This window comes from Centruroides sculpturatus, unplaced genomic scaffold (assembly GCF_000671375.1).
Source record: "Centruroides sculpturatus isolate CEXI.00-Female unplaced genomic scaffold, Cexi_2.0 scaffold144, whole genome shotgun sequence".
Lineage (NCBI taxonomy): Eukaryota > Metazoa > Arthropoda > Arachnida > Scorpiones > Buthidae > Centruroides > Centruroides sculpturatus.
The window spans coordinates 641,957-669,315 of record NW_019384315.1 but is presented as its reverse complement, the minus strand read 5'-3'; the positions used below and the strand labels follow the sequence as shown (position 1 = coordinate 669,315).

The 27,359-nt window shown below is 30.3% G+C and overlaps 1 protein-coding gene across 1 annotated transcript in view; it reads left to right on the top strand.

Annotated features, from left to right (window-relative positions):
* LOC111623105 (triple functional domain protein-like) overlaps positions 1–27,359 on the top strand; it is a 304,942-nt gene that overhangs the window by 257,532 nt on the left and 20,051 nt on the right. The window contains exons 43-46 of the mRNA XM_023365589.1: positions 9,987–10,053; positions 13,154–13,266; positions 15,648–15,807; positions 17,223–17,315. Of these exons, the coding sequence (XP_023221357.1) occupies positions 9,987–10,053; positions 13,154–13,266; positions 15,648–15,807; positions 17,223–17,315 (433 nt within the window). The remainder of the gene's footprint in view (positions 1–9,986; positions 10,054–13,153; positions 13,267–15,647; positions 15,808–17,222; positions 17,316–27,359) is intronic.

Genomic DNA, 27,359 nt, shown 5'->3' with positions numbered 1-27,359 from the left:
TGACAGTTGATAACACAGTTCTACAATTGTAACATGTAGTCAACAGAGAAGGATCCTACATTGAGTACATACTCTAAATGTGTAAAATGTAATTTTATTCCAATAAAATTTTGTCTGCTTTTCCTTGTATCATCACATTGTCATCCTTGTATCATCACATTTTTTGCTGGTGGTGAAAATTTCAACTAATTTCTCCCTGGAATATCTTCCCTGTGATCTGCATTGCAGATGTACCAAGTTTTATTTGATTCGGTTCAGTAGAGTCAGTCTGAGTATCATCAGTTCACATGTCTGAGTACCATCAGTTTAATTCTTAAATTCTTATTCTACTTTCTGGATCACTTTCATAATTGAAGTCAAATATTTAAGCTTTTAGGGTATTTCAAATTATTGAAAATCAAAACTACACTCATTGTCATAAAAACTTGCGAACCAAGTTGTCATATTGCTACGAAACTTGGCATGCAGATAAGTCTCAACCAGATATGGGAATGATTAGAGTTATAACATGATGGCTCATTGTGTAATGCCAGCAGGGGACATTAAACAGCATCCCCTTTGCCTATAAAAAAAGTGTACAAAGGCAACCTGTCTGTAGTTTACATGGTGCAAAGGGACACTGTATCACTAGAGATGGCTTACAAGGAGAGCCTACGGCTTTGGGGTAATGGATTTTGATGATCTTTGGTTTAGAGGTAGTACACCATGTGAGTGTACTACCTGTAAAATACTAAAGTTCAATACTCAAATATAATCAAGAAAATCGAACTTAAACTTTTGTTAGCACTTTATATATAAATTATATGTATTTCTATTCGAGCGTCCTGTGGCAGAGTGGTAACGAGTCCGATTCATAAGCTTGAGTTCTCGGGTTCGATTCTCGCGTATAATTTTTTTTTTAAATTCATAAATACTTATAATGTATTTATTTATTTACTCATTCATTTATTTCTTATTATTTATTTATTTTAATTTAATTTCTACTATTCCAAGTCTAATATTTTTATACTTTTGTTGACAATAACGGCGCATTCTTGACACCTATGTGTCAACTTTCCCATCTAATTGTTATCACTAACGGTGACCGATCTAATTCTCACTAGGAGCGTTTTTTCTATCGGAGTTCTTTTTCACTCACTCTTTAACAGTTCGTTTCTAAATTTCGACACGAATAGACGTATTTGTGTAGTAAAACTTATTTTGAAAAATTATTTTATAATCAAAAAATGTCGTCAAGAGAAGCAAGTTCTTCACGTTGTGACGAAAAAACTGTTGATGATAACTCTTTATACAGTGATGTAAAATACTAACTTGTAAAGTGCAAAACTCAAATATAACCAAGAAAAACGAATATAATTTATTGAAGCAATATTATATAATTACATATCATTGTCAGATGTACATGATCGTGAATGATACTTATGATAAAAACATTCAAAACAAAAATTCTGTCTACACCAAGAACAACAAATAAATGCTGCTTTTTTAAAAGGTATCATCAACAGTTTTTTCGTCACAACGTGAAGAACTTGCTTCTCTTGACGACATTTTTCGATTATAAAATAATTTTTCAAAATAAGTTTTACTACACAAATACGTCTATTCGTGTCGAAATTTAGAAACGAACTGTTAAAGAGTGAGTGAAAAAGAACTCCGATAGAAAAAACGCTCCTAGTGAGAATTAGATCGGTCACCGTTAGTGATAACAATTAGATGGGAAAGTTGACACATAGGTGTCAAGAATGCGCCGTTATTGTCAACAAAAGTATAAAAATATTAGACTTGGAATAGTAGAAATTAAATTAAAATAAATAAATAATAAGAAATAAATGAATGAGTAAATAAATAAATACATTATAAGTATTTATGAATTAAAAAAAAATTTTACGCGAGAATCGAACCCGAGAACTCAAGCTTACGAATCAGACTCGTTACCACTCTGCCACAGGACGCTCAAATAGAAGTACGTATAATTTATATATAAAGTGCTAAAAAACTTTAAGTTCGATTTTCTTGATTATATTTGAGTATTGCACTTTAGTATTTTACACATAGTACACTCACATGGTGTACTACTTCTACACCAAAGATTGTCAAAATCCGTTACCCCAAAGCCGTAGGCTCTCCTTGTTAGTTACAGTCAAAGACTATATGAACAACTAACCAAGTTTGAGAGGGGGAAGAGAGAAGCCAGATGGTCATCTCACTGAATAACTTGACATCTAGATCATTCTGATACACTGTGAGGAGGTATTGGGACCAATAGACAAGAGAGAGCTCACAAACACTGCACCCAGGCTCAGGACACTCAGCAGAACAGTAGACAAGAGGATTGTCTGGTCTTCCAATAAGCATGCATCAGCCAACCATATCATTGTCTGCCATCTGGACACAGGTGGCATCATCATTATAGACCCCTGTGTCTGTCCATATCATTTCAAGTAGCCTGGGTAAGGAGTGTTTGGTATTGCTGCAGCCATTACATGTTCTGCCATTGGCAGCCACTCACTGTCAATTTCGAATAGTTCCACTCCTGATGAGATTGGACCAGTAATGGAATGGAACCAGGTAGTCTACAGTGACGAATTCACATTCAGTTTGGTCACTAACAATGACCATGTTTGTCTGGAGAGGTCTCATAGTGAACACCTCAATCCTGACTACATTTTGGAGTGGCACACTGCCCCCGCAGCTGGTGACAGTCTGGGGGCCTTCACATACAACAGCCTGTCGCCTCTAGTAGTAGTGATCCAAGGGACCATGACAGCCCAGCAATATGTTAGTGACATCCTGCAGCCACATGTGTTGCCTCTCATGACAGGGCTCTTAAAAGCTATTTTCCAACAGGACAATGTTTGACAATATACAATAAGGATGTCACAGGACTGTCTCTGTCACATTTCCACACTTTCCTGGCCTGATTTATCACCAATCAAACATGTCTGGAATCACTTGGGATGCCAGTTGGACAGCCAAACTAGAGGACTCTTTGCTGCAGCTGTGGACTGAGATGCCACAGGACACCATATGGTGCCTGTATCACATTGTGTATTCACACTAGAGGTACTAGACCTCCTTTCATTTGTAGTTTTTTCTGCAATAAATGATCCTTTTGCTTTCATTTTGTAATCACTTATATCACATGTACTGTACAATTTCATTTGATTCCAACAATTCCTTCTTGGTGCACCAATTTTTATGGCATTTAGTAGTTAAAATTACTGGTCTTCAAAAGAACAAATGTAAAATTGAATGAAATAATTTTCATTTTTTAAATATTTAATTTTAGAATTTTTTCAGTTAGAATAATTTGATCCATTTTTGATATTAACTTTATATCTTATATAATCTTATACAGTGGAACCCCGGTTAACGAATGTAATCTGTTCCACGAGTCCATTCGTTAACCGAAGCAATTTTTCCCATAGAAATTAATGCAAATACAATTAATCCGTTCTAGCCGTCAGTATTTTTGTAATTTTATTTGTAAAATGGTTTTTCTTTGATGAAAATATAAGAAAACGTAGTATCGATCATTACAGCAAAAAATATGTAAACTTTATTTAATAAAGTAGCACTGTACATACCTTTATTTCTACGGAGCTTAATGTTTGGAAGAGGAATCCCCTCCATAAAAATATCGGGTAGCACTGCATTGGGAGTTTCTTCAAGTTGAGGTCTCTTTTGATAAGGAACAAAAAAGTCTGATTGTCTTACTCTCTTAATCAAAATTTTTTTAAAATGTGCTAGCACAGTGTTGTTCATTAAATTAATAACCCTATTAGCCACAACTTTGTTAGGATGGTGCTTCTCCATAAATTCCTGCACATCATTCCATTTTCTGCAAATTTCCTTGATCTCAGCACTGGTGATTTCTTCCCTAGCCTCTTCCTCTGATGAATGCTTTTCTTGTAAGACTTTCATCTGTTTTTCCTGCACGGCAACCAGCTCTTCTTTCGTTAGTTCATTTTGATGTTCTTTCAGCAACTCCTCCACGTCTGCATCATCTACCTCTACTATCAAACTCTTGCCAATGGACACGATTTCATGCACTACATCAAGAGAGCTCTCTTCTTCAAATTCCTGAAAGTTTCACTCTGGGACACAAGTTGGCTAAAGTTTCCTCCAGGCCGATTGCAAAGTGCGGTGAGAGACTTCACTCCAGGCTTTGTCAATAAGGTTGATACAATGCAGGATGTTAAAATGCTCCTTCCAAAAAGCTCTAAGGGTTAAGTCGGTATCATTGGAAACCTGAAAATACATGGTAAACAGTGCCTTGTTATACAGCTTTTTAAAATTGGAAATCACTTGCTGATCGATTGGTTGCAGTAATGGAGTTGTGTTGGGTGGAAGGAATTTGACTTTGATGAAGTCATGTTCACTATCCAAGTTGTCCTCCAAATTTGGTGGATGTGCTGGAGCATTATCCATTAAGAGAAGACATCTAAGAGGAAGATCCATTTCCTGAAGATAATTTTTAACAGTAGGAGCAAACACTTCTGTGATCCAATAGATGAATAAAGTCAGAGTTACCCATGCTTTACTATTTGCCTTTCATTGTACAGGCAGTTTGTACTTTATCACATTTTTGCTCTTAAAAGCACGGGGATTTTCAGTGTTGTAGACTAAGTGGCTTGATTTTGAGGTCACCACTTGCATTAGCGCAAAATAAAAGAGTGAGTCTGTCCTTCATGGGCTTGTGCCCGGGAAGTGCTTTCTTTTCTTGGGTTATGTACGTTCATCTAGGCATTCTTTTCCAAAAAAGACCGGTCTCATCGCAATTAAACGCTTGATTCCATTCGTATCCTTCACTTTGCAAACTCGTCTACAAATGCTTTTGCTGCTTTTTCATCTGAACTTGAAGCCTCCCTGTGTCTTATGACATTGTGAATGCCAGTTCGTTGACGAAACCTATCAAAACACCCTCGGCTCACTTTAAAATCTTGCCTGTCTGTACTTATACTGGGTGTCTGGGTCAACAAGTCATTGTATAAATTTTTAGTCTTTTCACAAATTATAGCTTTACTAACACTGTCTCCAGCAAGTTGCTTTTCATTGATCCATATTAGCAACAGTTTTTCAACTTCGTCTAAAATTTTAGATTTTGGTTTCGATATCACATTCACTCCTTTAGCCACTTCGGCAGCCTTAAATGCTTTTTTGTTTTTAATAATTGTAGAGATAGTCGATTTTGTCACATTATATTCTTTAGCGATGTTAGAAACACGAATGCCATTCTCGTATTTTGCAATAATTTTATTCTTTAATGCTACACTAAAACATTTTCTATTTCCACTGTCACTGTTTCTCTTTCTTCAGTGCCATATTGATTAAATATACAATATAAATAACAAAACTAAAAAACAAAGTTTAGCACACTCGAAAAAGCATTGCTTACTTCGCACACGTTTAAGAGCAACTGAAATATGTGAGGTTCCAGAACGGTTGTAAACTATTGGGTTGATGCAAAAGTTTGTCCCGTTTTTAGCATCAGCTGGCTAAAAATGCAACACTAAAGTGTTATTTTCTTCACATGTGTAAAATTTCGAGGTTGTTTGACAAAAGGAATCTCAGCTAGTATTTGAGAATAAAGTTGTGTTACTTAGTTGTGTTTTTAAAATTTTGTTAAGCATTACAAATGGCAGAAAATAAGGAGCATTTTCGACATATTATGCTTTTTTATTTCTGAAAAAGCAAGAATGCTTCACAGACATAAAATAGATATGTTCTGTATATCACTCTTTCTCTTTCTTCAGTGCCATATTGATTAAATATACAATATAAATAACAAAACTAAGGTGAGGGAGCCATTGATGATTCCACATGCTGTAAGTGGTTCAGAAAGTTTCGTGAAAGCAAGCTTACAAATTTGACACAAAAAGCCGTTAAGTTCGTTATCAGAGACAAAATTTTTGAAAAATAAAACTTCGTTAACCGATTTGTTCGTTAACCAAGACGTTTGTTAACTGGGGTTCCACTGTATATCTTATATAAATATTTTTAGCAATTATATTCACCAATTGAGATCATTTGCTCAGAAATTGTTAGAAGTTTTATTAGGAATATAAAATGGAATTTATATTTATAAACACAACCAATGATCATCTGAATGATTGGGCTGGTATTTGGCTAATTAAAAGATCAATATAAAACAATATAAATATAAAGGAATTTATATTTGTTTAATTATTTGCAATAATTTGATTTAGTTAGAATAAATCACGATAGAATATTTGATTCTGATTTTTGATAATATAAATTGAAAATCTGAATTCATGTTTATATTCATGTACAGTACATGTGACTATTTCTTTCCTCTATATTTAAAAAAATATAAATGAATAGCCCTATCCATTTGTTCTGTCAAATATGTATTTTATTATCAACAGTTCTCTTAAAAATTTTTTTATTTGCTATGGATAATGAATTTTTATTTTATTTTTTTGTTAAAGATATTTTTATATTTCTGTAGAGCTAATTTAATTCTTTTACTCCAACATGGTCAGTTGTACTTTACTCTTCAAAACACCAATCCAAACTTCAGTCAGTCAAGGTCACTTTATGTATTTTATTGTAAAAATTCACCAAAAATTGAATTTTTATCATAGCGATACAAAAAAAATCACATATATTTATTACTTTATGTAGTTTTTGGCACAATAGTGTGTAATCATTCAGAGTAAAAATTACTTACAAAAAAAAAGTGTTAACTTATGATCTGAACTTTTCATGATATAAATTACTTTACTTTGACAAAAAAATTAAATTTTGTCAAAGTAAAGTTCAATTTCATTATTTGTTTTGGCACCAAGCCAATATGAATGAGATATTGTTTTTTACATGATGATATAAGATTTATGCATATTTATCTACTGTATTTTTTCATGAACAATACCACTTTATATGAAACAGTCCATATATACTAGTTTTCTGTCTTTCTTCGATAAACTCTCTTAGATTTGTAGGACATTTCATTTTAGGCAGTAAGCAGAAAATACTGAAACTATAGAATAATAAAACACACTAAACAAAGAAAATTGATTAGTGAATGTATTTTATTTGAGAAAATAAGCAAATAAAATAAAACTACAACAAAAATAAGAAAAATAATAAATAAGTAAACATATATAACTATTTACAGGTAGTGAGCAGCAATAAAATATCACAAAGTAAAATGACAAACTATCATCATTCCGTATGTTTCAGCTGAAGCCAAACTGATGATACATTGTCAAGTCAGTGTAGAAGGGTTAAAACTAGAATTAACTGTATTCAAACATATTATATTATTGGACAATTTACAACATATATTGTAATGAACTTTCAAATTCAAGTTAATTTTATGCATTTATATGACAAAGTTAGAATAATAATTGTATTATAGTAAAATATATTACAGTAAAATATCAGTATAAGAAATCATATATTGATTAGTTCAGCATACAATTTTTTTTAATCTAAATTATATGAAAAAAAAAAAAAACAATTTTTTCTTTGAACTTAGAAATTTATCAATATTGTTTCTAGCAGAAAAAAATACACAGTAGATTTAATGACTTAGAAATTGATTATTTGATTTATTTTTATTTTTTTCTTAATTAAAATAATGTGTTTCAATGTAGAAACTGCTTGGTTATTTTTTTTAATAAAATCTTAACGACTTTTGAAATTCAAAAATATCAAATAACTATTTTTATTATATGATTGATTAACACTTTTAGGAATTTATCTGTTACAAATAATATACTCTCCTCATTTATCATTTCTGCTGATAAATGAGACTTAATTTTAATCGTAAAAATAAATGTTATAAATTTGCTTAGACTACAAAATGTTAACATTATCCAATTTTTTTTTTTCATAGAAAATTGAAATAAGACTGTCCTCTTCATTTTTAATGGCTTGCAATGTTAAAAATGTATGATTACAATGATTTAGAGCTTATTATTTTAAATATTTTCTGTAGTTTCAATTTTTCTATTTTTGTCTTTTACTAGATTACTTTATCTGTAATTTTTTCAATCCATGTAATGATATCTTATGCATCACAAGTTAGTTTAAAAAAAAAAAAAATAGATAACTCAATTTAGAAAAAAAAATTAATATATGTCATGTTTATTCTAATAAACAGCCCAACGGCAAGATGGAAGAGTTATAGGACAGCAGCCTCTAATAATAAGCACATTGTTTATTGGAGAAAGATTGTGCCATTTTTCATTTAAAATAATCATTGTCTATTCAGTGTTGTCACTCTTATCATAAATTGAAATAAAGGTTGAGTATGTTGAGTGTTGCATTGTTGTTTAAATAATAATAAAGTAAACAAAAGTTAAATAAATATATATATATTTATTTATTTAATATTGTTGATTTATTTTTTGTATCCTGTTGGTTTAACTTAATTTATTTGCTGATCAGCTATTTAATGTAACTTACTGAATGTTTAATAAGCTCTCTTTTATAGTCTCTCAAAGTAAATATATTTTATAATACATCTTACTTTTGTTATTTATATCATTTAGCAAAATTTCCTGTAATTTTATTATATAGATTATTCAAAGATAATGTATTATAATGTTTTAGGAAATTTAAAAGATCTTTTAAAAAAATAGAAAAGTAGTACAGTAAGACCCCGCTTAACGCTGCCTCAATTAACACTGATTCAAAGCCTTAAAAAAGCTCAAAATTTACGCTGATTCAAATTATCACGCATTTCATTGATTTGTATATAATGCAATTATTCACGAACATGAACCAATTAGCAAAAAGTGGCAATTTGTTGTAGCACTGTACATCCCTTAAATCTATGTTTGTTTTGTGCAATTTTGGAAAAAAATATAACATTATGAATGCCTTAGGAAATATCGACTTCACTTGGCAAGAATTAACTGATAAATGCATGAACGAAATATGGAAGAAGTTATGGCTGAAAGTATCCACAAATTCTCAACAAGATCACTGTATTGTTAGGTTGACCAAATTCTCAACTTAATTGATACAGCAGGACCAGGAGATGTAGATGAGCAAGATATTGAGGAGTTACTGCAGGTTACTGGTGAGAACCTTACCAATGATGACCTTCAAGAACTGGCAGAACAAGGAATTCGTGTAGAACTGGAAAATAGAGATTCTGAAAATGAAGAATCCAAAGAATTTCTGTACAGATTTTCTTAGTAAAAGTTTGATAATAACCAAAATCGTTGATCAAATTGTAGCAAATGATCCAGATTTTGAAAGAAAGGAGTGCAAAAGCAAAACGAGGCGTATTGGATGTGATCTTCTGTTACCAACATTTGCTTAAGGAAAGAAAAAAGCAACAAATGAAACTAAACAAATTTGTCACCAAAAAAAAGAATTTCAGAAAAGTCAGGACCTTCATCACAAAAAGTGAACTTTATATTTCTGTGTGCATATGTTTGTGTTATTTAACATATATTATTATGCAGATTAATATAAAAATAACTTAAAATTAAAGTAAAATCTGTTTATTTTTGTTCGCATGTTCCTCTTTCCCTATTTACTCTATGTTAAAATGATCTCATTTAACGCTGTTTCGTTTAGCACTTTGTCATCTAGGAATGCATCCTCCTCATTAAGCAGGGTCTTACTGTATTTTAATTTTTATGTATTTACATTAATTTGAAAGATAATTCTGACTGAATGTTTTTTCTTTGATGAAAAATATTTTAAAATAATTATTAGTGATACAAGTTTCATTTGTAATTTTTATTTCAATAATTTGGCAAATTTATTATTTTTTGTAAATATTTTGTTAAAATTTGTAAGTAATAACAATTATTAAAAAATTGTTTCTAGTCATTGTATTTCATATATACTTAAATTATCTATCTTAATATTTTCTATATTTATTTGTAATTGTTTTTATTAATATATTTCAGTTTAATTTTACATTGATAAATTATCAGATTACTTGATTTTACTGTTTGCATTTTATTGTTTTAATAATAATTTATCATTTTCACTAGATTTGTTCTGCAAGAGTTAGTGGAAACAGAAAAGGATTATGTTAGAGATCTAGGAAATGTTGTTGAGGTAACTTGTATTTTATTAATATTGAATTAAAATTAGCAAGACTTCTTAAGTTTGATTTTAAATTAAAATTTACATATATAGATGTGTATTAAAACAATAAATTGTGTTGTAACTTTTGAAAATGAAAAAATTGTTTTCCATTAAAGATTAATATTTGACTAGAATATGTATTATTTATTTGTTGAAACCGTGTCTTCTTCTTCTTGTTTCTTCTGGTTCAATGTCACGACTTGGTGAATTTATCGACACTTGGAAAATAATTTCATCATCCACTTTTAATTCATACAGATGCATGTTTTGGACTTTCTCCCTCTTCAGTCTGTAACAGACTGAAGAGGGAGAAAGTCCAATTATTTTCCAATTATTATGAAATTATTTTCCAAGTGTCGATAAATTCACCAAGTCGTGACATTGAACCAGAAAAAACTAGAATATGTATGTCAAAAATATATTCTCATAAATTATACTATGAACCAGAATTATTTTTGAAGGTCATTATTTGATATAATTAGTTGAATGCTTATGTGAGATTAGCAGTGGGTCACTGGTTAATCCCCAAATGACCCACTGCTAATCTCACATTGGTGTCAGGAGTGAGGTGAAGCCAACTTCCAGGCTTTTGACAGGTTTGTCCGTTTTAGGCAGTGTTTGCGGAACGCAAGTTTTGTCCGCAAGAAGTTTTGCAAAAATTTTGTGAGGCGTAGATAGCCCAAATGGTAAAATAAGTCATTTTTGTTCATGGAAGAGGAAAAAAAGAACAGGCAGTCGAAGAAAGACAACAGGTGACTGGACGGAAGAAGATGTGAATATCCTCCACTTCATGTGCTCCACGCATCCCATGGAACAGTCACAGGTGATCTGAATTGTCCGAAATGATGTCAAACCAGAAATCAAAAGAATCAACGTAGAAACGGGAAACCGAACCTGATTCAGAACAAACTTCTACATCAGAGTCTCAAGAAGACCCAGAAATTGAGACACAGAAGGAAACAAATCAAAGTGAAGCCGAAAATCAGCACTCAATGCTTCAAACCATCTTGAACATCCTTGCAAGCTGGATTTGGGCCGTGTTGATCATCATTTCCTTGATAGGAGGACAGAGCATGTCCATAAAAGATACATCGATGCGACCAGTAACGATTACTGACATCACGTTTACTGACCTCCAGTCAAGACTAAGTCGCATACCTGTACCTTTAAATAGGCTTAGGAAAAAATCTAGCTATGAAAAAAAAAACCCAATTTTAGAGAGAGAGAGAGCATTCGGTTCCATAGATTTTTGCATCATTCAATCCTGCAACTTGGAATTTAGTGTGTAGTGAACTTTGTAACTTCGACCTGTCCGAGCGATTTGCTTGGACGAACACCCACATCTTGAAAAGATGTGTATGTAAACGTGACACTGAAATTGTTTATATATCAAGTAAAGGTGTAAAAGAATTTTGCCTATTTTTCCGATTTTAGGGAAACCCCTTTTCAAAATTTTTGTAATATCGACTTAACATAATTTAGAGAAACAAATTAGAACAAAAAATTTATCAATTAATCGTTATAAATCTCACAACGTGCGAAGGAAAAGATGAGGGATGTTCGTCGTTTCCCCCTTTTTCAATGGTGTTATATGACCGATGCTATGTTGTCCATGTCACATGGACACATCATTCTTCATTGACAAGAAAAGAGGAGGACCAATAGATGACCAATCATGCATTTTACAAATTACCTCACCTTCCTCTGGAACTAAAGCATGATTGGTCAAAAACAAAAGAAGATAGAAAGAAGTGATGAAATGAAGGCAGAAAAAAGATAGAATCAGAGAGTGAGAAAGATTTGAAGGAGTGAGACAGAATTGAGAAGATGAAAAAGAATGGGAATAGTGAGAGAGGATTGAGACTGACTGGACTGGCTGGACAGGAGATTGACCCGAAAAGAGACAACCGACCTAGTGAAGGACCAAAGAAAGGAACAAGAAGACAAAAAGAAAGAGGAAAAGACAACTCTTTTCCTGGTATGTTGTGAGTCGCGCAGTTCAGATATCCCCTGTTAGGTTCCCCTCGTTTTATAGATAGGAATAGGCCAATTTCCTAAATCAGATTTTATAATGTTCAGTACGTTGTTTATTTTATAATAAACTTATTTTTCATTTTCATTTGACTTTGCATTCATCTTCCTGAGAGGCTCATTCCTGGACTTCGGAGTGACTCTTACCCTCGCACCTTAACTATTTGTTTTTAGTCTAAATCGGAGGTGTGTCCGACAAACACGCCTGGTGGCAGGACCCTACCCTAAACTTGCGTAATCAAATTTTTGATAGCCCCTGATGCACACAAAAAGAACACACACTTTTTCAGTCGCTAACACAAAAATAGAATCCATAGGTGAGTGCTCTATCTTCTGCAACTACAACTATTACTTTTTATCTCAAATATTTGAGGTATTCCAAGTTTCTTTTAAAATCAGAAAAATGCTAATTTTTGCAAAAACTATAGGTTTTTGGATGCACTATACATAACTTACATAAATTATTTTTTAATACCTACTGATTTTCTGGGTCAAATAGTCATCCTCATGACCTAAAATTGCAATTTTCTCAAACAAAACACAAAAGTGGAAGCCAGGGCTTTATAAGGGATACTTTTTTGTGCTCCAGAATAACCATGCAAAAGCTCATCAAAATCTGTCAAATACATTTGAGTCTCTCCTTGTAAGCCAAATCTAATAGGTTTGTTTTGGACTTTGGGATAGGATAGAAACTATTTTTGAAACACTAGAATTTACAAAAATTTTTTATTAATCAATAAAATAATGCAAATGTGCATTATAAGAGCAGGAGATCATTTTGAATACTGCTTAAAATGTTTTTTAAGAACTGTTTTGATCATCATAACGTTATATAGTATGATTTTATTTTAATCTTTGTATATTATCCTGTATATAACTTACACTACATCATTGGACTATACTGTAGGTTTTATAGTATAAATTGCAATGTTTAGGGATATTAATTCAGTAATGATATGTTTGTTTATTTTGAATGAAAATAATATATTTTGTATTTTTTAAAAATAATTGTGATTCAGTTGAATAATTGCATTTTTAGGGCTATATGGAATATATGAAGTCTTCAGATTCTGCCGTTCCTGAAGATTTAAAGAATGGTAAAGATAAAATTATCTTTGGGAACATAGAAGCTATATATGAATGGCATCGAGAGTAAGTCTATTTTCATTAATAATGAGAATAAATAAATTTCTAATATGTATTAGACTTTAATCTTAGCAGTGAAATTGTTATTGAGATTTTTTTATTGATAGGTCATTTCTAAACTTGGGTTTAAAGTTCTAATCTGTAAATGGCTAGAATTTATGTACTAATATGTTTGTAGTTTATTATATTACTGTATATTTTGGATTATTAACTGGAATTACTAAATTAAAGCAGCTTAATTCAAAAAATATTTAATTTCTTCCACATAAAATGAAATTGGATTGATATTTCATTTTATAATGAATTATCTGTTAATTGCAGATGAAATCATTATTATATTTTTTTTAAAGTACTAGTATATTTACATATGTATTTACTATTTGATATTTTTATATTAAATATTAAAACTTTAAACATTAATTTTAAGTGACTATTTGAGTTATGTTAGTTAGTATTTGCTAGCATTGCTAAGAATTACACACAATTTTTAACAAAAACTTATTACAGTATTAATGATACTGTAATAAGTTTTTGTACTTTTCATTGTAATAATAAACATACCCAACTTTCTAGAAAAATATGCAGAAATTTTAACAAAATTTTATTTCTTTTACACTTTTTTTACATAATTTTTTTGGAAATATTTCTAGCATAATAATGTAAATGTAGTGAAGCTTATGAATGGTTTATTCTGCATTATAACTTAATATTTAAATTATAAATATTAAGTTATAACTTACACAGGAAGATTGATCAAATGAATTATTACAAAATTTACATTATAACTTGTCTGTAATCTTTTATACCTTTTATCCATTACTTGGAAAGGAAAAAATAACAGTTTTTAACAGAACAACCTAACTAAATATTAGGTTAAACTGTCAGGAAAACACTTAATAACTAAAAAACACCATTTATCAAAACCCATTATTAAATAACTGTTAATAATAATACCTAAATTAGACAGTGGGTTTTTTTCTCAATTTGTGCATTCTTGTATTCCTTTCTAAGAAACTTTTCAGTTATCATTGATCATTCTAGTTGAAATAGTCATATCATAATTAGATGTTAGCTAAATGATGACATTTTGAATTATAAAAACAAATCTTCACAGATTCAAATGTAATCTTTCTGATAACAGTTACAGGACAATGTTTGTTTGTTATATAACTTTGAACTTTGGAGAACTTTGAAGTTTATTGGTAACACTGTAAAAGGGTTATTTAAATTTCAATAAACACTCAGATTCTTTGAATACTTTGACGCAAACACCTTAAGTTTCCGAGAAGTAATATTTATTATCCTACAAACGTTTTCTACTTGCTCCACAGGTCATTCTCAGGTATTTTTAAATTATTGGAATGTTTTTTTGCATCGGTTCCAAGTTCAAACGTTTATGTGAAACAAAATTCAAATTTCTATATCCATTTGAACAATTCGTGTAAATACAAAAATATAAATGATAAATAGAACTAAATAAAACTAATTAAATACATGGATTCAATTAAAGTAAATAACATAAAATGCACTAAAAAATATACATTCATACATTAAACATACTTATATGGACTGAGCACATGCTGTATAACCAATTATACTGGGTTATTTTCAATCATATATTTCTATGCTGTTGTTAAATTTGTGGCATCTTTATAGTTCAAACACTTGCCTGTAGCACCTGATATGTCTATTTCAAATTTTTCCATAGCTATTGCTAAAGACAGTGAGCGTACCTGTCTAATAATCCTATTTAAATTTTTAACTGTTGCAAAGAAAAAAAGAGAGGGAGAGAGAGATGATGGAAATCATTACTTTCATATACTATGAAAATAACCATAATAACCTATTATGAAAAGTACTTAATTTAAACAAATTATCATAGAAAGAATTATTATTAATAGACTATTAAATGGGCTTATCTTTTTATATTTGATTTATGATTTGGAATCATTTATTGTTTTATTACAATTTTATATTAAACTGATTAATTTTTTTATTTTTAAATTTTTTATTCTATACACTTGAAATAATTCTCAGATTACATTGAATAATAATAATAATGAGTAATTGTCAAGATACAATTGATTTCTATATTTTCATGATTATTCCATTTGTAAGTAAATCAGAAACTTTAATTAAAATATTCACAGCATTGTGATCTGCTCATAAAATTTCGAAATAAGTACAAATTTTATTTTTTAGATAATGATTTTTAATGTAAGCAAGAAAAAAATTTATCAAAATATATCTATTACCATCATCAATACATGTTATAGTACTCATTTTTTAATGTTTTCACACAATATGATCTGTTTTAATTTTGTCTCAAAAAATAATCAAACTTCTTTAAGATTTTTAAGAATTTAGTAATTAAAATATCTTTACAGTTTCTTTCTGGCTGAGTTGGAAAAATGTCTTGATGAGCCAGATCATTTAGGATTATTATTTCGTCGTTACGAACGTCGATTAAATATGTATGTAGTATATTGCCAAAATAAACCAAAGTCCGAATACATTGTTTCAGAATATGTTGAAACGTTCTTTGAGGTAAGTAAATTCATTTGTAAAAATACTTTTCTTACATTATAAAACTTTTACAATGCCCACCCTCACACTGCAGCAGTGTGAGGGTGGGCATTGTCATGAAGAAGCACAATATTGCGAGAAAGCATTCCATGCCTACGATTTTGGATTGTTGACTGTAGTTTTCTTAGGGTATCACAATATCCATCTGCATTGATCGTAGTGCCTTTTGGCAAGAAATCCACCAAGAAAATGGGTTCCCTTACAATCCCATAAAAACTGTCACCATTAGTTTTCATGCTGACAGAGTTTGTTTGAATTTTCGCACTTTTTTGGGTGATGAGGAATGATGCCACTCGAGCGATTGGTGCTTGGTCTCTGGGATGAAGTGAGACACCCGTGTCTTATCGCCAGTAACAAGTTGATCAAGAAAGGCATTTCCATCTGTGTGATACCATGTTAAAAATGTCAGTGCTGCACCCATTCTCTGTGTTCTGTGCTGGTCACTCAGTTGCTGAGGAACCCATCATGCACAAATTTTGCTATAGCCAAGATGTTCAGAGACAATTTCACCAAGCAAAGAACAAGAAATGTGTAACTCATCCAAGGTTGAGTTTTGATCTGTCTTGCACGATTTTGTTCTTCACTTGATTTTTCAAATCATCTGTGATGAGTAACGGATGTCCGGGTCAAGTTTTGTCATGCACATTTGTTCATCCATTGTTAAACATTTCATACCACTTTCTCACATTTCTTTTGTTCTTTATTGTATCACCATACACTTCCTTTAGTTGACAGTAAATTTCTGCTGGTTTCAACTTCCGAGCATTCAAAAATTGAATAACACCCTTGACTTCACAGTCGGTGGGACTTTGTATCACACTGTTCATTGTTGATAATCACAGAATGCACAATAACAACTTGTTTCAACTAGCACTCACACAACACTGTGAAAAGACGTCGAGGAAACTATTCGACCTTGGATAGTAACCTGAGATCAAACTGCGCAGCCGGAATGCACAATAGGTTGTTACTTTCTGGATGACTCTCATATATTGTGCTATTTCTAATTATTACATTGGTTTTATTTTTCTTGTGGCTTGTGGAAACATTTATTTTGATAGATACTTATTTGATAATACCAACAGTTACAGAAATTATTTTGTTGTGTGTTGGTTCTATAGCATGGCATCAAAATGTTAAAAATTCTCTTAATTAGAAGTTATTTCATCCTCAGTTCATGGCATCCTTTTACAACTTAAATATTTGTGGTCTGGTTCTTTAAATTAAAACAATTTTGGTGATGAATTTCAAAGGGGGTTTTAAATTGGCTTTTTTATAAACTTTTTTTTTTTAATTTTCAGTTTTAATTTTATAAGCATTTTGAAATTTTATGTAATAGTAATTTATTCTGAAATGTAGAAATTTATCTTTTTCAGGAGTTAAGACAGAAGTTTGGTCATAAGTTACAATTGCCTGATTTGCTCATTAAGCCAGTACAACGTATTATGAAATATCAATTGCTGCTCAAGGTAATATTTATATTAATATTTGCAATATATTTTTTAATTTTTAGTCATAAACATATTTTACATCTCATAGGAAATAAATGAAGGATCCAACTAATATGGTACAATTATATAGAAGGTGTAATTCTTCTCTATTTTAAATGAAAACATGCTTGTAATTTTTCTCCATGTGACAAAAATTTTCTAAATATCAATATTTCTATTTACAAGTCAACCATCACTAATCCAGCACTAATTTCAACTAGTATAATTTTAAATTTCTTGGGTCACTTCACCAACTATCTGCTACTGTTTGATGGGTCTGAGGGTTTTTCTAGATGTATGATGATTTTTTTTATGATAATGACAGAATATACAGTAATATGACAAAGGAGTTTTCATTAAAATTTTCTTAACCAACTTTTACTGATTTACTAAGTTATTTAAATGTAGGATAAGGTAGTTAGCTGTTGGGTTAAGGTTAAATAGATCACAGTGTGGTTAGGTCTTCTAACCCAGCGGTCCCCAACCTTTTTATCGCCGCGGACCAGTCAATGTTTGATAATTTTACCACAGCCCGCTGAGGGGGGACGTTGATTGTTTATATTTTAGATTGTTTTGGTTTAATAATTTTAATTTAATTGTATTTAAACATGCCTTCAAAATAAAATACAGTTACACCAAAAAATGAATATAAAGTGATTTAACATTTTAAGTCACTAGAACGCTAAATCAATGAGAACCCTGAGCTTGTTTTTTTGCAACAAGACAGTTCCATCTGGGGGTAATAGGAGACAATGACATCCGAAGTGTGTTGCTTATGTCCAGTTTATTCCGTTGTTTTGTTTTGGTTGCTGTAACTGCAGAAAACCGTGCTTCACACAGATAGGATGTCAGAAATGGCAATAGGGATTTAAGCGCTGTGGTAGCAATCTCAGGGTATTCTGCCATGACTTTAATCCAGAACACTGGTAGAGTTCTTGTCTTGAACATAGTTTTAAGGCCACTGTCATTTGCAGTCTCCAGCAGTTGATCTACTTGCACAGACATGTTAGATTCGCCTGGTTTGTTGACAAATGGGTCGTGGATCCATTCCTTACCAGTTTGTGGGTCTTTTGGGTTGGGAAGTAGCATTCAAACTTTTTTAAAAGCAAAGACAGGTGATTGTGGAATGAATGCTCATGAGAGAATGAATGCTCATGCTCAGTCTCGCCTAAAATCCCCGCTAATGTCTGAAACATGTCCAAAATGCCTCTGTTCACACACCGTTTCCACAACTCCAGTTTGGCTTTACATGCAGCTACTTTGTCAACTTGAAAACAGTTGTCATTTTCCCATGAAGGGACAGATTAAGTTCATTGAACAGGCTGAATATGTCACACAGGTAAGCCAGTTTTGCAACCCATACCTTGTCACTGAAATGTGCTTTCAACAGTGACTTCTTTTCTGAGAGAAATCTTTGCAATGGCTCTCGTAATTCAAATACTCTAGTTAGCAATTTTCCTCTGGCTAACCATCTTATTTCTGTGTATAAGAGAAGGCATCTGTGCTCTGTGTCCATCTCCTCAGAAAGCTGCTCAAACAGGCACGAGTTAAGAGCGTGTGATTTGATGTGGTTAACCTATTCGATATTGAATTTTCATCAATGTTAAGCCTTAAAAAAATTTTTTNATAATATAAATTGAAAATCTGAATTCATGTTTATATTCATGTACAGTACATGTGACTATTTCTTTCCTCTATATTTAAAAAAATATAAATGAATAGCCCTATCCATTTGTTCTGTCAAATATGTATTTTATTATCAACAGTTCTCTTAAAAATTTTTTTATTTGCTATGGATAATGAATTTTTATTTTATTTTTTTGTTAAAGATATTTTTATATTTCTGTAGAGCTAATTTAATTCTTTTACTCCAACATGGTCAGTTGTACTTTACTCTTCAAAACACCAATCCAAACTTCAGTCAGTCAAGGTCACTTTATGTATTTTATTGTAAAAATTCACCAAAAATTGAATTTTTATCATAGCGATACAAAAAAAATCACATATATTTATTACTTTATGTAGTTTTTGGCACAATAGTGTGTAATCATTCAGAGTAAAAATTACTTACAAAAAAAAAGTGTTAACTTATGATCTGAACTTTTCATGATATAAATTACTTTACTTTGACAAAAAAATTAAATTTTGTCAAAGTAAAGTTCAATTTCATTATTTGTTTTGGCACCAAGCCAATATGAATGAGATATTGTTTTTTACATGATGATATAAGATTTATGCATATTTATCTACTGTATTTTTTCATGAACAATACCACTTTATATGAAACAGTCCATATATACTAGTTTTCTGTCTTTCTTCGATAAACTCTCTTAGATTTGTAGGACATTTCATTTTAGGCAGTAAGCAGAAAATACTGAAACTATAGAATAATAAAACACACTAAACAAAGAAAATTGATTAGTGAATGTATTTTATTTGAGAAAATAAGCAAATAAAATAAAACTACAACAAAAATAAGAAAAATAATAAATAAGTAAACATATATAACTATTTACAGGTAGTGAGCAGCAATAAAATATCACAAAGTAAAATGACAAACTATCATCATTCCGTATGTTTCAGCTGAAGCCAAACTGATGATACATTGTCAAGTCAGTGTAGAAGGGTTAAAACTAGAATTAACTGTATTCAAACATATTATATTATTGGACAATTTACAACATATATTGTAATGAACTTTCAAATTCAAGTTAATTTTATGCATTTATATGACAAAGTTAGAATAATAATTGTATTATAGTAAAATATATTACAGTAAAATATCAGTATAAGAAATCATATATTGATTAGTTCAGCATACAATTTTTTTTAATCTAAATTATATGAAAAAAAAAAAAAACAATTTTTTCTTTGAACTTAGAAATTTATCAATATTGTTTCTAGCAGAAAAAAATACACAGTAGATTTAATGACTTAGAAATTGATTATTTGATTTATTTTTATTTTTTTCTTAATTAAAATAATGTGTTTCAATGTAGAAACTGCTTGGTTATTTTTTTAAATAAAATCTTAACGACTTTTGAAATTCAAAAATATCAAATAACTATTTTTATTATATGATTGATTAACACTTTTAGGAATTTATCTGTTACAAATAATATACTCTCCTCATTTATCATTTCTGCTGATAAATGAGACTTAATTTTAATCGTAAAAATAAATGTTATAAATTTGCTTAGACTACAAAATGTTAACATTATCCAATTTTTTTTTTTCATAGAAAATTGAAATAAGACTGTCCTCTTCATTTTTAATGGCTTGCAATGTTAAAAATGTATGATTACAATGATTTAGAGCTTATTATTTTAAATATTTTCTGTAGTTTCAATTTTTCTATTTTTGTCTTTTACTAGATTACTTTATCTGTAATTTTTTCAATCCATGTAATGATATCTTATGCATCACAAGTTAGTTTAAAAAAAAAAAAAATAGATAACTCAATTTAGAAAAAAAAAATTAATATATGTCATGTTTATTCTAATAAACAGCCCAACGGCAAGATGGAAGAGTTATAGGACAGCAGCCTCTAATAATAAGCACATTGTTTATTGGAGAAAGATTGTGCCATTTTTCATTTAAAATAATCATTGTCTATTCAGTGTTGTCACTCTTATCATAAATTGAAATAAAGGTTGAGTATGTTGAGTGTTGCATTGTTGTTTAAATAATAATAAAGTAAACAAAAGTTAAATAAATATATATATATTTATTTATTTAATATTGTTGATTTATTTTTTGTATCCTGTTGGTTTAACTTAATTTATTTGCTGATCAGCTATTTAATGTAACTTACTGAATGTTTAATAAGCTCTCTTTTATAGTCTCTCAAAGTAAATATATTTTATAATACATCTTACTTTTGTTATTTATATCATTTAGCAAAATTTCCTGTAATTTTATTATATAGATTATTCAAAGATAATGTATTATAATGTTTTAGGAAATTTAAAAGATCTTTTAAAAAAATAGAAAAGTAGTACAGTAAGACCCCGCTTAACGCTGCCTCAATTAACACTGATTCAAAGCCTTAAAAAAGCTCAAAATTTACGCTGATTCAAATTATCACGCATTTCATTGATTTGTATATAATGCAATTATTCACGAACATGAACCAATTAGCAAAAAGTGGCAATTTGTTGTAGCACTGTACATCCCTTAAATCTATGTTTGTTTTGTGCAATTTTGGAAAAAAATATAACATTATGAATGCCTTAGGAAATATCGACTTCACTTGGCAAGAATTAACTGATAAATGCATGAACGAAATATGGAAGAAGTTATGGCTGAAAGTATCCACAAATTCTCAACAAGATCACTGTATTGTTAGGTTGACCAAATTCTCAACTTAATTGATACAGCAGGACCAGGAGATGTAGATGAGCAAGATATTGAGGAGTTACTGCAGGTTACTGGTGAGAACCTTACCAATGATGACCTTCAAGAACTGGCAGAACAAGGAATTCGTGTAGAACTGGAAAATAGAGATTCTGAAAATGAAGAATCCAAAGAATTTCTGTACAGATTTTCTTAGTAAAAGTTTGATAATAACCAAAATCGTTGATCAAATTGTAGCAAATGATCCAGATTTTGAAAGAAAGGAGTGCAAAAGCAAAACGAGGCGTATTGGATGTGATCTTCTGTTACCAACATTTGCTTAAGGAAAGAAAAAAGCAACAAATGAAACTAAACAAATTTGTCACCAAAAAAAAGAATTTCAGAAAAGTCAGGACCTTCATCACAAAAAGTGAACTTTATATTTCTGTGTGCATATGTTTGTGTTATTTAACATATATTATTATGCAGATTAATATAAAAATAACTTAAAATTAAAGTAAAATCTGTTTATTTTTGTTCGCATGTTCCTCTTTCCCTATTTACTCTATGTTAAAATGATCTCATTTAACGCTGTTTCGTTTAGCACTTTGTCATCTAGGAATGCATCCTCCTCATTAAGCAGGGTCTTACTGTATTTTAATTTTTATGTATTTACATTAATTTGAAAGATAATTCTGACTGAATGTTTTTTCTTTGATGAAAAATATTTTAAAATAATTATTAGTGATACAAGTTTCATTTGTAATTTTTATTTCAATAATTTGGCAAATTTATTATTTTTTGTAAATATTTTGTTAAAATTTGTAAGTAATAACAATTATTAAAAAATTGTTTCTAGTCATTGTATTTCATATATACTTAAATTATCTATCTTAATATTTTCTATATTTATTTGTAATTGTTTTTATTAATATATTTCAGTTTAATTTTACATTGATAAATTATCAGATTACTTGATTTTACTGTTTGCATTTTATTGTTTTAATAATAATTTATCATTTTCACTAGATTTGTTCTGCAAGAGTTAGTGGAAACAGAAAAGGATTATGTTAGAGATCTAGGAAATGTTGTTGAGGTAACTTGTATTTTATTAATATTGAATTAAAATTAGCAAGACTTCTTAAGTTTGATTTTAAATTAAAATTTACATATATAGATGTGTATTAAAACAATAAATTGTGTTGTAACTTTTGAAAATGAAAAAATTGTTTTCCATTAAAGATTAATATTTGACTAGAATATGTATTATTTATTTGTTGAAACCGTGTCTTCTTCTTCTTGTTTCTTCTGGTTCAATGTCACGACTTGGTGAATTTATCGACACTTGGAAAATAATTTCATCATCCACTTTTAATTCATACAGATGCATGTTTTGGACTTTCTCCCTCTTCAGTCTGTAACAGACTGAAGAGGGAGAAAGTCCAATTATTTTCCAATTATTATGAAATTATTTTCCAAGTGTCGATAAATTCACCAAGTCGTGACATTGAACCAGAAAAAACTAGAATATGTATGTCAAAAATATATTCTCATAAATTATACTATGAACCAGAATTATTTTTGAAGGTCATTATTTGATATAATTAGTTGAATGCTTATGTGAGATTAGCAGTGGGTCACTGGTTAATCCCCAAATGACCCACTGCTAATCTCACATTGGTGTCAGGAGTGAGGTGAAGCCAACTTCCAGGCTTTTGACAGGTTTGTCCGTTTTAGGCAGTGTTTGCGGAACGCAAGTTTTGTCCGCAAGAAGTTTTGCAAAAATTTTGTGAGGCGTAGATAGCCCAAATGGTAAAATAAGTCATTTTTGTTCATGGAAGAGGAAAAAAAGAACAGGCAGTCGAAGAAAGACAACAGGTGACTGGACGGAAGAAGATGTGAATATCCTCCACTTCATGTGCTCCACGCATCCCATGGAACAGTCACAGGTGATCTGAATTGTCCGAAATGATGTCAAACCAGAAATCAAAAGAATCAACGTAGAAACGGGAAACCGAACCTGATTCAGAACAAACTTCTACATCAGAGTCTCAAGAAGACCCAGAAATTGAGACACAGAAGGAAACAAATCAAAGTGAAGCCGAAAATCAGCACTCAATGCTTCAAACCATCTTGAACATCCTTGCAAGCTGGATTTGGGTTGTGTTGATCATCATTTCCTTGATAGGAGGACAGAGCATGTCCATAAAAGATACATCGATGCGACCAGTAACGATTACTGACATCACGTTTACTGACCTCCAGTCAAGACTAAGTCGCATACCTGTACCTTTAAATAGGCTTAGGAAAAAATCTAGCTATGAAAAAAAAAACCCAATTTTAGAGAGAGAGAGAGCATTCGGTTCCATAGATTTTTGCATCATTCAATCCTGCAACTTGGAATTTAGTGTGTAGTGAACTTTGTAACTTCGACCTGTCCGAGCGATTTGCTTGGACGAACACCCACATCTTGAAAAGATGTGTATGTAAACGTGACACTGAAATTGTTTATATATCAAGTAAAGGTGTAAAAGAATTTTGCCTATTTTTCCGATTTTAGGGAAACCCCTTTTCAAAATTTTTGTAATATCGACTTAACATAATTTAGAGAAACAAATTAGAACAAAAAATTTATCAATTAATCGTTATAAATCTCACAACGTGCGAAGGAAAAGATGAGGGATGTTCGTCGTTTCCCCCTTTTTCAATGGTGTTATATGACCGATGCTATGTTGTCCATGTCACATGGACACATCATTCTTCATTGACAAGAAAAGAGGAGGACCAATAGATGACCAATCATGCATTTTACAAATTACCTCACCTTCCTCTGGAACTAAAGCATGATTGGTCAAAAACAAAAGAAGATAGAAAGAAGTGATGAAATGAAGGCAGAAAAAAGATAGAATCAGAGAGAGAGAAAGATTTGAAGGAGTGAGACAGAATTGAGAAGATGAAAAAGAATGGGAATAGTGAGAGAGGATTGAGACTGACTGGACTGGCTGGACAGGAGATTGACCCGAAAAGAGACAACCGACCTAGTGAAGGACCAAAGAAAGGAACAAGAAGACAAAAAGAAAGAGGAAAAGACAACTCTTTTCCTGGTATGTTGTGAGTCGCGCAGTTCAGATATCCCCTGTTAGGTTCCCCTCGTTTTATAGATAGGAATAGGCCAATTTCCTAAATCAGATTTTATAATGTTCAGTACGTTGTTTATTTTATAATAAACTTATTTTTCATTTTCATTTGACTTTGCATTCATCTTCCTGAGAGGCTCATTCCTGGACTTCGGAGTGACTCTTACCCTCGCACCTTAACTATTTGTTTTTAGTCTAAATCGGAGGTGTGTCCGACAAACACGCCTGGTGGCAGGACCCTACCCTAAACTTGCGTAATCAAATTTTTGATAGCCCCTGATGCACACAAAAAGAACACACACTTTTTCAGTCGCTAACACAAAAATAGAATCCATAGGTGAGTGCTCTATCTTCTGCAACTACAACTATTACTTTTTATCTCAAATATTTGAGGTATTCCAAGTTTCTGTTAAAATCAGAAAAATGCTAATTTTTGCAAAAACTATAGGTTTTTGGATGCACTATACATAACTTACATAAATTATTTTTTAATACCTACTGATTTTCTGGGTCAAATAGTCATCCTCATGACCTAAAATTGCAATTTTCTCAAACAAAACACAAAAGTGGAAGCCAGGGCTTTATAAGGGATACTTTTTTGTGCTCCAGAATAACCATGCAAAAGCTCATCAAAATCTGTCAAATACATTTGAGTCTCTCCTTGTAAGCCAAATCTAATAGGTTTGTTTTGGACTTTGGGATAGGATAGAAACTATTTTTGAAACACTAGAATTTACAAAAATTTTTTATTAATCAATAAAATAATGCAAATGTGCATTATAAGAGCAGGAGATCGTTTTGAATACTGCTTAAAATGTTTTTTAAGAACTGTTTTGATCATCATAACGTTATATAGTATGATTTTATTTTAATCTTTGTATATTATCCTGTATATAACTTACACTACATCATTGGACTATACTGTAGGTTTTATAGTATAAATTGCAATGTTTAGGGATATTAATTCAGTAATGATATGTTTGTTTATTTTGAATGAAAATAATATATTTTGTATTTTTTAAAAATAATTGTGATTCAGTTGAATAATTGCATTTTTAGGGCTATATGGAATATATGAAGTCTTCAGATTCTGCCGTTCCTGAAGATTTAAAGAATGGTAAAGATAAAATTATCTTTGGGAACATAGAAGCTATATATGAATGGCATCGAGAGTAAGTCTATTTTCATTAATAATGAGAATAAATAAATTTCTAATATGTATTAGACTTTAATCTTAGCAGTGAAATTGTTATTGAGATTTTTTTATTGATAGGTCATTTCTAAACTTGGGTTTAAAGTTCTAATCTGTAAATGGCTAGAATTTATGTACTAATATGTTTGTAGTTTATTATATTACTGTATATTTTGGATTATTAACTGGAATTACTAAATTAAAGCAGCTTAATTCAAAAAATATTTAATTTCTTCCACATAAAATGAAATTGGATTGATATTTCATTTTATAATGAATTATCTGTTAATTGCAGATGAAATCATTATTATATTTTTTTTAAAGTACTAGTATATTTACATATGTATTTACTATTTGATATTTTTATATTAAATATTAAAACTTTAAACATTAATTTTAAGTGACTATTTGAGTTATGTTAAATTTGCTAGCATTGCTAAGAATTACACACAATTTTTAACAAAAACTTATTACAGTATTAATGATACTGTAATAAGTTTTTGTACTTTTCATTGTAATAATAAACATACCCAACTTTCTAGAAAAATATGCAGAAATTTTAACAAAATTTTATTTCTTTTACACTTTTTTTACATAATTTTTTTGGAAATATTTCTAGCATAATAATGTAAATGTAGTGAAGCTTATGAATGGTTTATTCTGCATTATAACTTAATATTTAAATTATAAATATTAAGTTATAACTTACACAGGAAGATTGATCAAATGAATTATTACAAAATTTACATTATAACTTGTCTGTAATCTTTTATACCTTTTATCCATTACTTGGAAAGGAAAAAATAACAGTTTTTAACAGAACAACCTAACTAAATATTAGGTTAAACTGTCAGGAAAACACTTAATAACTAAAAAACACCATTTATCAAAACCCATTATTAAATAACTGTTAATAATAATACCTAAATTAGACAGTGGGTTTTTTTCTCAATTTGTGCATTCTTGTATTCCTTTCTAAGAAACTTTTCAGTTATCATTGATCATTCTAGTTGAAATAGTCATATCATAATTAGATGTTAGCTAAATGATGACATTTTGAATTATAAAAACAAATCTTCACAGATTCAAATGTAATCTTTCTGATAACAGTTACAGGACAATGTTTGTTTGTTATATAACTTTGAACTTTGGAGAACTTTGAAGTTTATTGGTAACACTGTAAAAGGGTTATTTAAATTTCAATAAACACTCAGATTCTTTGAATACTTTGACGCAAACACCTTAAGTTTCCGAGAAGTAATATTTATTATCCTACAAACGTTTTCTACTTGCTCCACAGGTCATTCTCAGGTATTTTTAAATTATTGGAATGTTTTTTTGCATCGGTTCCAAGTTCAA